This window comes from Nicotiana tabacum, chromosome 23 (genome assembly GCF_000715075.1).
Source record: "Nicotiana tabacum cultivar K326 chromosome 23, ASM71507v2, whole genome shotgun sequence".
Lineage (NCBI taxonomy): Eukaryota > Viridiplantae > Streptophyta > Magnoliopsida > Solanales > Solanaceae > Nicotiana > Nicotiana tabacum.
In genome coordinates, this window is record NC_134102.1 from 25,470,487 (window position 1) to 25,484,531 (window position 14,045).

At 38.1% G+C, this 14,045-nt stretch overlaps 2 protein-coding genes across 2 annotated transcripts; one reads left to right on the top strand and one right to left on the bottom strand.

Annotated features, from left to right (window-relative positions):
• The first annotated feature begins 1,936 nt into the window (after positions 1 to 1,936).
• LOC107763651 (cathecol O-methyltransferase 1-like) lies at positions 1,937 to 9,117 on the top strand. Its single transcript, XM_075245538.1, has 5 exons — positions 1,937 to 1,988; positions 2,646 to 2,670; positions 7,079 to 7,389; positions 8,202 to 8,266; positions 8,800 to 9,117. The coding sequence occupies exons 1-5, from the start codon at positions 1,937 to 1,939 to the stop codon at positions 9,094 to 9,096; spliced, it is 750 nt and encodes a 249-aa protein (XP_075101639.1). The 3' UTR covers positions 9,097 to 9,117.
• Positions 9,118 to 10,911: 1,794 nt separating this feature from the next.
• On the bottom strand, positions 10,912 to 13,446 carry LOC107763650 (protein CURVATURE THYLAKOID 1B, chloroplastic). Its single transcript, XM_016582137.2, has 6 exons — positions 13,042 to 13,446; positions 12,022 to 12,155; positions 11,840 to 11,926; positions 11,669 to 11,731; positions 11,269 to 11,306; positions 10,912 to 11,161 (listed from the first exon to the last, which is right to left on the bottom strand). Exons 1-6 carry the CDS (start codon positions 13,208 to 13,210, stop codon positions 11,104 to 11,106), a joined length of 549 nt encoding a protein of 182 aa, XP_016437623.2. The 5' UTR covers positions 13,211 to 13,446; the 3' UTR covers positions 10,912 to 11,103.
• Positions 13,447 to 14,045: the final 599 nt, after the last annotated feature.

Here is a 14,045-nt window from a genome sequence, read left to right on the forward strand (position 1 = left end):
AAGTGAAATGAATGACCGCCACGACGTGGCTATCTCCAACTTTTCCCAAGTAATACTTCACCCGATGACCATTGACTCCGAATACTTCATTATTTTTGTTCTTCAAGTCTAATGCACCAAAAGGTATCATACCCACAATTTGATTTGAAGAGAACTCATCCAGAATGATTCCACACACAAGAAAATTTGCTAGATCCGTGAACCATGGCACCTCTTTCATTGAAATAGCCAAGAGTTGCTCATCGGGGAAAGATTCATTGATTTCAAGGCCATCATGCGACCTCCCCCCTCCTCCAAACGAGACAAGTGGTCCTTTCTTGTGACTTTGTTGAGCTTTCGTTAGTCCATACACACCCTCAAATCGGTCACCATTATTGTAAGAATCAATTCATTCTTGTCATTGGACCACCTTCATACCTCCCTTCTTTGGGACGCATTGAATCGAAGAAGTCCATGAATTATTGGAGATGGGGTAGACAACCCCGACATCCAACCACTTGATAATATCCTTTTTAATAACTTCTTGCATAGCATCATTGAGTCTCCTTTGATGTTCAATAGATGGTTTGGCTCCATCCTCCAAATTGATCTCATGCATGCAAAAGGCGGGGCTTATCCCATGAATATCCGCTAAGGTCTACCCAATAGCCTTCTTACTCTTTTGTAGAACTGCCAATGTGGAATATACCTGTACGTTAGTCAAAGAAGAGGAAAGAATAACCGGTAAAGCAGAACAAAGACCAAGAAATTCATACTGAAGATGTGGAGGCAATGGCTTCAACTCCAAGGTAGGAGGCTCTTTAATAGAAGTCTTTGTAGGAGGAGTTGTCCTATTTTCAAGATCCAAGGATAATTTCCGGGGTGCATAGTTGTACGACCCCATTCCTTGCAAAGAGTTCGCATATTTCATGAAACCATACATCTCGTCATCATCAAATTTGAGCAACACGGCCTCCAACATATCACCAACATTAATTGTAGCACTTGTTTCATCATCAATAACATCTGTCACCAAGTCCACAAAATAACACATCTCATTGCTATTTGGTTGCCGCATGGACTTACACAAATGGAATACCACTTTTTCATCACCAACCCAGAAGGTAAGTTCTCCCGCTTCAATATCACAAAGAGCCTTCCCTGTAGCAAGGAAAGGTCTCCCAAGAATAATCGGCACTTCATAATCAACCTGGCAATCTAAAATGACAAAATCCGCCGGAAGCATGAATTTATCAACACGAAACATGACATCTTCAATCACTCCCAAGGGCCTCTTCATATACGATCGGCCATTTGCAATCTCATAGAGGTGGGTCTTGGTTTCCCAATTCCCAAATTCTTGAAAACCGAGTAGGGCACCAAATTGATACTTGCCCCAAGATCACAAAGATCTTTAGCAAACTCGGCACTTCCAATTTTACAAGGAATCATGAAAGCATTGGGATCCTCCAACTTAGGAACCATTGAATGTACAATTTCACTCACTTGATAAGTGACTTTGATGGTTTCAAAATTCAGTGACCGCTTCTTTGCCACAAGATCCTTCACAAACGTTGCATAACCGGGCATTTGTTCCAAAGATTCAACTAATGGCACTTTGATTGAGAGACTCTTCATCATTTGAATGAACTTCTTGAATTAATTATCACCATTTTTCTTGGCAAGTCTTTGAGGGTATGGAGGTGGAGGCTTAGGCAATGGTGCCTTAGCCTTTTGCACTACCAGCTTCGGTATGTCAATAATGTGTTCCCTAGATGGGTTCACCTCTTCTTGAGTCTCTTCCACGCTATCATCAATATCAATCCGAACTTCATCATTAGGTTGCACCACATTGTTTGTGATCTCTTCTTCTTGCATCACTTGATCATCATCAACAAGTTGCCTTCCATTTGAGGTGGGTGCATTCCCACCTCTTTCACTTCTTGTGATAACCGCCATGGCATGCCCCGTGTTGTTACCACCATTTGGGTTTACCACTGTGTCACTTGGTAGTGCCCCCTTAGGACGAGAATTAAAAGCTTGAGAGATTTTTCCCATTTGAACTTCTAGGTTTCAGATTGATGTGTTGTGTGAGGTAAGTTGGGCATCTGAATCGGCATTCTTTTCCATCATTTGCTTGAACATATTTTCAATACGCCTTATCTCATTGTTTGAAGAACTTGAACCATAGGAAGGATAAGGAGGCGGGTTGCTCGGTTGTTAGTACATCGGGGGCCTTTGAAAACCCGACCCCCGGTTGTCTTGATATTTTCTCCATCTGCCTTGATTGTTATCCCCTCCCCCCAATTTCCTTGATTATTTCCATTCCAATTTCCTTGATTGTTGTTGTTATGCCAATTCCCTTGGTTGTTTCCACCATTCAAATTTCCTTGATTTCTAGAATTCCAATTGCCTTGATTGTTTTGAGGCCGCCATTGTTGTTGGCTTGGGCCTTGGAAATTATTTCATTGCCCTTGAAAATTGTTCACATATTGCACTTCTTCTTCTTGTTCATTATAGGAATCATCTTGTTCAAAACCACTATCTTCTTGTACATAGTTCTCCACTCGATTTTGCACTTGTGGACCCTTGGTTCTCCTCTTGTTCACCATCATGTTCACCCCTTCCATGGCATTGATTTGTTTAGGAGCTTGCACTTGACTAAGTTGGGCCTTTGCTAGTTGAGTCATGGTGGTTGTAAATTCAGCAATGGCTTGTCCATGGTCATGTAATTCTTTGTGAAGGTGGATCATATTTGGGTCACCTTGTAGAACATTAGCCCGAGATTGCAAAGCCGATGACGTTTCCGCCATCTCATCCAAAATCTTATACGTCTCCGCATAAGGCGTAGTCATAAAATTTCCACCGACAAGTTGATTTACTACACATTGGTTGGTTGTGTTAGTCCCACAATAGAAGGTTTGTTGAATCATGTTTTCCGTCATATTGTTGTTAGGACATTCCTTAACCATTGTTCTATAGCGCTCCCATATCTCATATAGTGGTTCATTCGGCTCTTGCTTGAAAGCCAAAATCTCATCTCGAAGTGTAGCCATGTGTCCGGGAGAGAAGAACTTAGCAATGAACTTTTCTGCCAATTCATCCCAAGTGTGAATTGAATGGTTCGACAATTGTTCCAACCAATCTAAAGTTTTCCCCCGTAGAGAGAAGGGAAAAAGCCTTAGCCTCAATGCATCCTCAGAGACTTTTGTTTGCTTTCTCCCCCAACAAGTGTCCACAAACCCCTTCAAATGTTAATAAGTATTATGTGTTGGAGCATCGGTGAAGAATCCCCATTACTCAAGCTAAGTGAGCATCACATTTGTTATTTGGAAGTTGCCTGCCCTAATGCGGGGAGGGACTAATTCACTAGCATAACCTTCGTTGGGCAATATCCAGTATGGAGCTGCTCGTGGTGGATGTGGGGGTGGAGCGGGTACATTGTCATGAGGCACCCGGCCTATTCGATTGGCTTGAGGTTCAAGAGGTACCTCCTCGAATTGCTCATCCTCGCCGTCAACATCCCCCAAAGGCACATTTTTGAGATCATTGTTTGCCGCCATGATTGTACCTAAATGTTTCTCACACAAGTTAGTAACATGGAAGGAAAAGAATATATTCCAAAAACAAACCCAAATATATAGCTAACACCATTTTAAATTCCCGGAAACGGCGCCAAAAATTAATGACGTCCACAACACACCTCGATAGGAGATATGATACGGTCGTATGCAATATAATTTACCCAACTGTGAGTCGGGGTCGAATCCACAGGGAGTTATAAGGCGTGTTAGGAGTATACACTTAAAGAAAGCGAATGGATTAAATAAATTTGCACTTCCATAAAAAGTTTTGATTTCTTCTTCTAATATTACTCTAACAATTGTAAGCTAAGGAAAAAAAACTAGAAATTAAAGATTGTTTTTGGTATTTTTCCAAATAGTTAAAAAGCCTAGGGATGTAATCATAACCTAGGTGTTCGCCGAATGGGTTAAAGACATTAATATTTGTTTTGTTGATTGAAGTGTATTATAGCTCTCAACTCTACATTACCCACTCAATACCTCTCGGTCAAAGAGTGATTTTACCCAATTTGGCTTTCTCAAGTTCAAATGGGTATCAAATAAAATAGTTGATATGAGCATATGTCGGGTTTTTACTATCTCAAGCTTGAACCATTTAATTAGGCTAATCAAACTCTCAATTAACCCAATTTATTGTTAGCCAAGTTATCCTAGAGTAGGTCCCTCTTTCTCAAGTAGAGACTAAATAAATTAAGGCATGAATTAATTTTTGCAACCATTAATTCTAAAGTTTAAGCATGCACTAAGCTAAATAATCAATACCTGATCATAAATAAGCATTAAATTAAATACCCATAAGGTTTACACATCAACCTTAGTAAGAATCTAGCTTAGTGGGAATTGAAGAAAATAAAAATAAAAAGCTAATTAAACTCATAATCAAAGATTAAAATGATAAAATATAATTTTTAAATACTAAAATAATCACAAATTTTCTAAAATGGCAAAATGTAACGGCTACAGCAGCTCAAACTTCAATCTTAACCTAAAAATATGAAACTCGTCTATTTATAGTGGCCCAAAATTTGCTGACAAAAATGCCCTTCGGGAGGTTCTGCGGTCGCACAATTCCATGTGCGGTCCGCAGATTTCTTAAGTTGGCAGGAACTAGGATTCTGCACCTGCGCATTTTTGGATTGCGGTTGCGAAGTATCTTCTTCGGCCGCACAATTCTTGTGCTGTCCGCACTTCAGCAACGCATTAGGACTTGGTCTTTTGCGCACTCTCTAAACTTTAAATCATTTGTTAGTGAAAACCCTATTTTGCGGTCGCACAATTCATGTGCGGTCCGCACATTTGCCAAGTTCTGCTGGGTGCTTTTACTTGGTCTGCTGTCGCAGATGGAATTCTGCGGTCCACACTTTCTTCTGTATACCTCACTTCTTTGCTTATGTGCCCTTTATTGGCTTGTGATTTAGAACATTCATTTTTGAGTCGGATTTCATCATGGGAGACTAAACTTCCAACATTCCTACAATTTGCACAATTTGATTAGTTTCAGGAACATAAATCAATACTTTTGGATTAAAACAAAAGCAAAAAGGTGCTAATAAGTAGTCAAAATTTCCATTTATCAATGATGATGTTGTGGCACAGAAGATTGAGATATTCAAGCTTTTTGTTGCTAAACAAGTTGGTCAAAAAGGACCTGGTTCGTGGGCTGCCTAAGTCAAGGTTCAAAGATCAGAGGGTGTATGATGCATGTGTAAGAGGAAAGAAAGTTAGGTCCTCCTTCAATCCCAAAAAAGGAAGTAAGCACCTCAAGGCCACTTGATCTCCTCCATATGGATCTGTGTGGACCTATGAGGCTGCCAAGTAGAAGAAGAAAGAAGTACATTTTTGTCATAGTTGATGACTTCTCCAAATTCACATGGACCTCGTTCCTTAGAACTAAGGATGAAACATTTCTTGTTTTTGCTGATTTTGTGAAGCAGATTCAAGTGAAGATGAGCTATAATGTTGTGCGTATAAGATCTGATCATGGCACAAAGTTTGATTGCATTCGACAAATTTTGTGCTGAAAATGGTATAAGTTACAATTTTCAGCTCCCAGAACACCCCAACAAAATGGTATTGAGGAGAGAAAAAATAGGACTCTTGAAGACATAGCAAGGACTATGCTGATAGACAGTGGTGTTGCAAAAGGTTTTTGGGCGGAGGCAGTCAACACTGCTTGCTATTTGGTGAATAGGTGCATGATCAGGTCCCTCTTGAACAAAACCCCGTATGAATTGCTGAACGGGAGAAAACCCAAGCTAACTCACTTGAGAAAGTTTGGTTGCAAATGTTTCATTCTAAAAAATGGTAAGGAAGCGCTGGAAAAATTTGATGCTAAGAGTGATGAAGGTATGTTTCTTGGATATTCCTCACAAAGCAAAGCATACAGGGTCTACAACAAAAGGACTCAATGTATTAAAGAAAACATACATATAATCTTTGATGAATCACACCACTTATGTGAGAAAGATTCACATGATAAGATTGATCAAGACTGGGAGCAGTCAAAGGTTCCCAGAGAAGTCATTGATATGAAAAATGGAAAGGGTGACATGATGAGTCAAGTCAAGGAATCCAACGAAGAAGATACAACAGAATCTCCAGCTGATACAAAAGAACCCAGTTCCTCTATCACAAAAATTGAAGCAGAGAACATAGTTGATGATGATGTGCAAGGAACTCCTGATGCTGAGCTGAGAAGTGGCATTCACTCTTCCATTGATGCCAACAATAGATCCCATTCAGAGCAACCTAGGTCTTCTCACAATGCGATTCAGGTGTCTAACTGGAAGCACAAAAGTTCACATCCTCTCCAAAATGTGATCACTCCTCTTGATTCAGGAATTCAAACCAGATCAAAGACAAGAAGCTCTCTTGCCTTCTCAGCTTTCCTTTCTCAAATTGAGCCCAAGAATTTCAAGGAGGCATTGAAAGATGCTGACTGGATTACTGCTATGCAAGATGAACTCCATCAATTTGAGAGGAACCACGTATGGCACCTGGTTCCTCGACCCTCAGAAAGAACTATTATAGGAACCTGGTGCGTGTTCAGAAACAAGCTTGATGAGTTTGGAAATACAACAAGGAACAAGACCAGGTTAGTAGTTCAAGGCTACAATCAAGAAGAAGGGATCGACTATGATGAGACCTTTGCCCCAGTTTCTCAAATGGAAGCCATCAGAATCCTTTTTATCTTTGCATCTCATATGGAATTAAAAATTATTTTAAATGGATGTCAAAAGTGCATTTCTTAATGGATATTAAAAGGAAAAAGTCTTCGTTAAACAACCGCATGATTTTGAGTATCATGAGCATCCTGAACATGTATTCAAACTTGACAAGGCATTATATGGGATGAAACATGCCTCTCGTGCATGGCATGGAAGGTTGTCTAAATTCATTCTTGAAAATGGCTTTACAAGAGGAAAAATCGACAACACCCTATTTCTGAAGAAATGGGGGAGGAACTTGCTCATTGGTAGGTCATATCTGATTCTCTTTCTAATTTTGAATTACAGGTTTGAATTAAAAGATGCAGTTCTTGAAGGAGGAGTACCATTTGATAGGGTGCACAGTGTAGATGCATTTGAATATCCAAAATCGGACCCCAAATACAATGATGTTTTTAACAAGGCAATGATCAATCACACAATTGTAGTCATGAAAAAAATACTTGAAAATTACAAAGGTTTTGAGAACCTTAAAATTTTGGTTGATGTTGGAGGTGGTCTTGGAGTCAATCTCAAGATGATTACATCTAAATACACCACAATTAAGGGCACTAGCTTTGATTTGCCACATGTTGTTCAACATGCCCCTTCCTATCCTGGGACCTTCTCATTCTTGTTTTATTGTTTAATTTGCTTTGACAGTTTGGTCCAACACTAGTTAATTTTACTTAATTCATATCATATACAATCGTTAAAGAATTACCTTATATACATTGAAATGCTAAATATTACTCATGTTATAGCTTTCAGCTTCATAACGTAGATATACATGAGGTGAGTCACAGTCAGAGGCGTATCTAGGTTAAGGGATATGGGTTCACGTGAACCTATGCTCTTCTTCCTAAATTATATATAATAATGTTATATTTCTTCAAAATTACTTAAATATATGTGCGTGCACCCATGTTTAAAGACTCCTATGGTGTAATAATTATTGGATGTACCTCTACAAGTGAAATTGGCGGTTCAAATCTCTCTTCGAATGATCTTGTTTTTGGCACACACTATATATATATATATATATATATATATATATATATATATATATATGTGTGTGTGTGTGTGTGTGTGTGTGTGTGTGTGTGTGTGTGTGAAAATCACTAAAAATTTAAAAAGTATATAATTTTAAACCTATAATTTCAAAAGTATAGTTGGTTCATAGTGAGAGACTAAATTTAAACCCGTCAAATATAAATTTTAGATCCACGTTTTCATAATAGTACGCCCATCCTCTTGAAATCCTGGATCCGCCTCTGGTCACTGTAATGTCACATTGCATGATTATGTAATTACATCAAACTAAATTAAACCTCATCTAAAATGGTAGAGTTTTGTCAACTGATACAATATTTTCTTATACGTGCACAATCAATTCTTAACTTGAATTAACTTTGTGTTCATAATATTTCATGGGTGGAACATGTCGGGGGAGATATGTTTGAAAGTATTCCAGAAGGAGATGCTATTTTTATGAAGGTATGTCCAAATCTTTGAGGAGCCGAATAGGTTTAGCAGAAAAAGTATTAAATGACTTCTTGTTTTTCTGAAATTTCAAATAATTTAAAAACAAATTCAGTTTGTCAAAACGACTAATATTTGGAAGTGGGGGAAGTAATCAATAGAAGTTACACAAGATATTGTTGGTTTTGGCTGTTCTTTTTTTTTTTTTGCACCCTTCCTAGAAGGTGGTCTGGAACTCAAGATGCTCATAGTTTGTAGCAAGTTTTTGTTTGTTATGGTAATATTCACAGTTTATTCCAATAAGTTTATTAAATTGGGAGGGAGGAGGTAATAACGTGCTAAAACGACTTTAATTTTATTACGGTGATGTTCGAGCCAACTTGCACACACCTCGACTAATTCCACTAGCTACCTGCTACTTCAAATCAACACAAGTATCGTGTAACTTTGTCTACCAAGGCTTAGATGGAAATAAGTTACCTAGTATTTTTTATATCCGTTGGAATAACGTGCCAAAACAACTAATATTTCTATGTTTCTTAATGAAGTGGATTCTTCACGACTGGAGTGATAGTCATAATCTCAAGTTGCTAAAGAACTGCTACAAGGCTCTACCAGACAATGGAAAGGTGATTGTTGTTGAGGCCATTCTACCAGTGAAACCAGACATTGACACCGCAATGGTTGGCGTTTCGCAATGTGATTTGATCGTGATGGCTCAATATCCTGGAGGCAAAGAGCGATCTGAACAGGAGTTTCGAGCCTTGGCTACTGAAACCGGATTCAAAGGCGTTAACTTAATATGTTGTGTCTGTAATTTTTGGGTCATGGAATTCTGCAAGTAGATTTCTACTGTGCGTTGAGTTTCTACTCTGAGTATTCATTTATGGCAGTCTCGGACTGGAATTGCAGCTTAGTCCAGATTGAACGTTGATATTCCTAATAATATTTCTATTATTCCCTTGTTTGTATGAAAGGATGTCATTTTGAGTATTGATAAACATGTTCTCTAGGACAGAAATTGTAACTTTGTCCAATTTATATTGATATTCCTAGTAAGATTTATATGACATGTGTCTCTGGTATAAGAAGAGTTTCAATATCCACAGACGGGCACTTGCGAAAGCGTCTCTGTTGGAAGCGCGTTTCCTCGCCATCTTAGTGGGACTAAGGCGGATGTGATTGACAAAGTAGGAAGAGGTGAGTCTTGTCTTTGTTCACTTTGTCGTACTCAAAGGAGTGGTGACCCGAGAGTACATACCGGACGAAATGATGGTGGCTCTATACAGGGGATTGTCGGGTTATTATAGGTGCATTAACTAGAAATTGGGACTAAAATTTCAACTTAGTCCACACTGGGACATTATTCCTAATAATCGGTTGCTAACATGTTACTTTTTCCAGTATGAGTATAAGCTTGAGTACCCAGAGATAGGACTTGGCACATGAAATTGCAAGGTAGTCCACAACTGGGAAATGGGGTGTTGATATTCCTAATTATCTTGATAACCTGGTTTACTTTTTCTACTATGCGAAGAGTTTGCAGACTACAACTGAAGTTGTATCCTAGTCCAGACTAGGATGTTGATAATACGAATACGGAGTTTTGGGCAGTAGCAGAGCCACATAGGCTCAAGGGTGATCAGTTGAACACTCTTGCACCGGAAAATATACTGGTTTTCCGGTTTTGGGACTTGAACACCCTTAACAAGATTTCTGGTTTCGCCACGGATTTTGGGACTTGGTTCTGAACTGGATCTCTTGAAGGTATTTAATCCCAAGAGTGTGCCCTTAGTAGAGGTCTAAAATTATACTACTTGAGAAGCATAAGAATAGAGGGAGCATGATCAAGGAAAAACTTTTTCAATATCTGCAAACCATCATAGGGAGATTTACATTGATCACTGGGTGAAAACTAAATAATGGCGGAGATACGGTAGCATTGCTTAAGCTGTGGCTAGTCCTACCTTCATACTTCCTTTTTTTTTTTGGTTTCTCAATTGGTGTCTGATATCCACATTGGGGCCCGACTAAATCTGGTTTCGTGCCAAAAAAGTACCACATTAAGGGGGTAAAACATTCCCTAACAAAGACGACTCCATACTCATGGCTTGAACTCGAGACCTCTGGTTAAGAATGATGGAATACTTACCACTCCACCACGACCCTTGTTAGTTTTGCTACATACTTCCTACAATTATAAGATCATGACAAATTGACAATAGACAACCATATAATGTCTGGTTGAAAAGAACTTTCTTGAAATTTTGTCATCATAGATATTGGCAAAAAGACAACCCAGCGCACTAAGCTCCCGTTACACGCGAGGTCCGGGGAAGGGCCGAACCACAAATACTGGATTGCACATATAAAAGTGGTGGTACTGGGAGTCTTGTAAGGTGAGGGCCATGTTAACCCAAATTTGCATGGTAGGAGTTTTACTTTTCTTTTAATTGCAGGTAATATCAATTTCACTCTCTTTTGGAATCTTAAAGTTGAAAGTTGAAGAAAGAACTAAGAAGGGGCTTGTGGCATTAAAATATATGGTAACATGTTTTGTTGTACAATTTCTTTTAATCCATTAATTTCCAAAGACATGGATCTACTTGAAAGCATTGATATACATTAACTTCCAACTGCTAAGTAAAAACATACGAAGGTGAAAGAATGAAAAGACAATGTACAAATAAGCAATATATAGACATGGTTCATTTGAGTTTTATTCTGTTAGAATATTAAGACAGCAAAAGAACAAAGCAGAGTTTACATTTCAAAGAGCAAAGCTGCAAGATTGCTCAACTGAAATCTATTTTGACCATGTTTCTGCAGCAGCATCCGGACTCTATTCCCCTTTAGCTGCTCCCAATTATTTCCTTGTACAAGTCCTTGATCTTTGATATCAAAGCTTCTCTGTTAACGGCAAAATGTTATAAGAAGAGAGGTAAGTGGTGACAAACACAAGATACGAATAATAAACTTAGCTTCCACTAATTCGTATATCAACGAAATGGAATTACCTGTCTGGTTTGAAGACCAAGTTCTTGTAAGCAAACCACTGCAGAGGAAGACAGATCCAAGAAAATTAAAGAAGAACAAAGTGAATTGAGTTCAAAAATTTTTTGTGGTTGATTACGTAGTTCAAAGCTTTACCAGATTAAAGCTTTGATACACTAACAGTGTAAGACCTTTTTGTTTAACCCTATCATGTAATTATCAGTTATAATAGGATATTTGATATAGACAAGTACACTAACATTTAAACACTTGAAAGTTTTTGACACTATAAGTTTATATAAGTTAAAACACCAAAAGAAAAGGCTAGGAGATTTAGGAGGAACTAATTGTCATCAATCATTCAGCTTTATAGAGAACACAGCATACAGTTAGTGACTAAAAGTGGCGAATGTTTCAACTTACACCGGTGTAACCAATTCCTACAAGCTCAAGAACACCAGGAATCAGAGGAAGCCTGTCAATTGCCTGCCACAATTAAGCACATCCTTTTGTCAAGCTTGTAATAATTGAACTAAAATGGAAACCAAAAGGTCCTAAGTTGGAAAATAGTAAGTAGCTAGAATAAAGCAGTACCGAGATAACTCCAGTGGAGCTCCATAGTAGAAGTACTGCAGCAACACCAAGTGAACTGACTGCGTACTTATCATCAACTTTGTCCCACTGAAAGGAGAAATTAAGTTGGTATCAAGATTAAGGCGGAGCAAATCAAGAACCAAGTGAAGTGAAAAAGCTAATACATATTAGTAGGTCATTACAGCTTCTTGAATTTTTTGGAGAAGCTCAGATGGTAGCTCAGTGGTTGCCATATCAGCTGATGAGGCCTCTGTAGCAGTTGCAACCTCTCCAGTAGACGTTGCCATTGCGACCACATTCCGAGCAATCTTACGACCTGCATCACAGCGCATCCGAGACAAGAAATTACAACAGCACCAATAACTTTTTAGTATGAAGTATAGTGTGAATTACTTCTTCCGTTCTAACTTATATACTTTTTGCTAAATGTGTGACCAGTTATATTTCTATACAGCTCACTATGTTAAACTGACATTTTTTTTCCTTTTTAGTGTGTTACAAAAAGAATGACAGTTTTTAATATTTCGAAGCTCTTTAACTTAAACTTCTCATTTTACCTTTAACGACATGTACTTACAGCAACATAAATGTCATGGCATGTTTAAAACCACAAGTTATAACAGTACTTTTGCTATGCGCTATACATCTTTTTTCCATCAAACTCTGTGCTTAGTCAAACATGAATGTAGTATCTTTTTAACACCATTTTACAATATAATATAAATTTACATGGGTGAACTTGCTCACATTGCTAATCCCACAGATAAAGAGAAGCGTTGCGGTGAGTTAACAGCCTAGTAAAACTAGTCAGTTCATGATGAATTCCGACAATACAAAACACGTTGAAACGTGCTCACCTAGACACACAACACATCTTCGGTGGAACGACATGAACAATGATGATTTCATATTACCAACTTTAATTTGTTTGCGAATAAGTAATTGTTTTGTTGTTCTATAATGTATGATACAAATTACCATTTTAAAACTATGTGTTCGATCAAACGCGGAAGGTCCATTGAAAACAGACTATCTACCTGCTTCAAGTTGGGTTAAGACTGTGAATACCCTACTGAGCCCAGACCCCACTTACTTATGAGAATACACCGGCTACGTTGTTGTGTTCGATCAAATACAATGGCAAGTGGAACAGAGGCAATTCAAGACTTGAGCAAAAATTAATCAAGAAAAGAGTTACTTACAGTAGGCAGTGGTTCTGGCAGCACGGCTTTGGACGGCAGGTGGGGGAGGGAGGGTGGGTAGGGTGACACATTGGGATGATGCAGCAGCAGCTGACTGACGAGTTGTCTTGCCGTCGACCAAAGTTGATGAAGAGGAAAGAGAAAGTGAAGGGGAGGTAGTTGAGGCCATTGCTTTGAACTCCCCTTTCAAGTTCCTTAGTTTAGTTTTTGTGAAAAAAGACTAAGCTAGATTTCTTTTCTTGATGAGGAGGGTTCGACCACTAAAGAATTTTAGAAAATATTTATTGAATTATTCTGTTGATGGTATTTTCTCAATCTTGGATATTTTCTTCTGAAAAAGGATGGGATTGTCAATAGTGAAATGTAAGATTTCTTGGACCTCCCAAAAGTAATAAGAACCTTGAGAACCACCCATTTTTGGGATGAACCCTTATCATCATCTGCCATTTTGCCTTGCTTATCATCCATCTGGACAATAAGTATGTGCTGATATGGATTTTCGGATATGGATTTTATGGTGCTCTTTCATTGGACATTTGGTCTTTGTTAAATCACCCTCAATGCCCTTAATCAAGTGTTTTTTTTGTCACTATATGGTTGTATTCAGATTACACAAATTCAAATTTATATTGTGTAGAGTTCATTTAAAATAAAATACTTCCTGTTAATAATTTTTTTTATTTGCGGGGCTCGAAATTGAGACATTCGATTAAGGGTTGAGGGATCTTATTCATCTCAAAGTACAATACTCCATCTGTTTCAATTTATGTGATGCAATTCGGATTTTAAGAGTCAAGTGAATTTTTTTTACCGACGTTTTTAAAATGCTTTAAATTATTAATTATTTTGAGTTATGATACTTTTATGTAGATGTTTTATTTGCAAATAGTTTAAAAATTTACAGTAAAAAATTGCATATTGGAACTTCTTATTTTTTAAATGATTCCCACTTTTAGAATTTTATTGGGTTAGTTGTTGTTATGCTAAGTTATGCTACCGTGAAA

Coding starts and splice junctions, on each gene's coding strand:
- LOC107763650 (XM_016582137.2), bottom strand. CDS start 13,210: ATGGCCTCAACTACCTCCCCTTCACTTTCTCTTTCCTCTTCATCAACT. Junction 12,156..13,041: donor TGCCAGAACCACTGCCTACT/GTAAGTAACTCT, acceptor GCTGTGATGCAG/GTCGTAAGATTGCTCGGAAT. Junction 11,732..11,839: donor GCTCCACTGGAGTTATCTCG/GTACTGCTTTAT, acceptor TAATTGTGGCAG/GCAATTGACAGGCTTCCTCT.
- LOC107763651 (XM_075245538.1), top strand. CDS start 1,937: ATGGCATGCCCCGTGTTGTTACCACCATTTGGGTTTACCACTGTGTCA. Junction 2,671..7,078: donor CCTTTGCTAGTTGAGTCATG/GTGGTTGTAAAT, acceptor TTTGAATTACAG/GTTTGAATTAAAAGATGCAG. Junction 7,390..8,201: donor ACATGCCCCTTCCTATCCTG/GGACCTTCTCAT, acceptor ATAATATTTCAT/GGGTGGAACATGTCGGGGGA.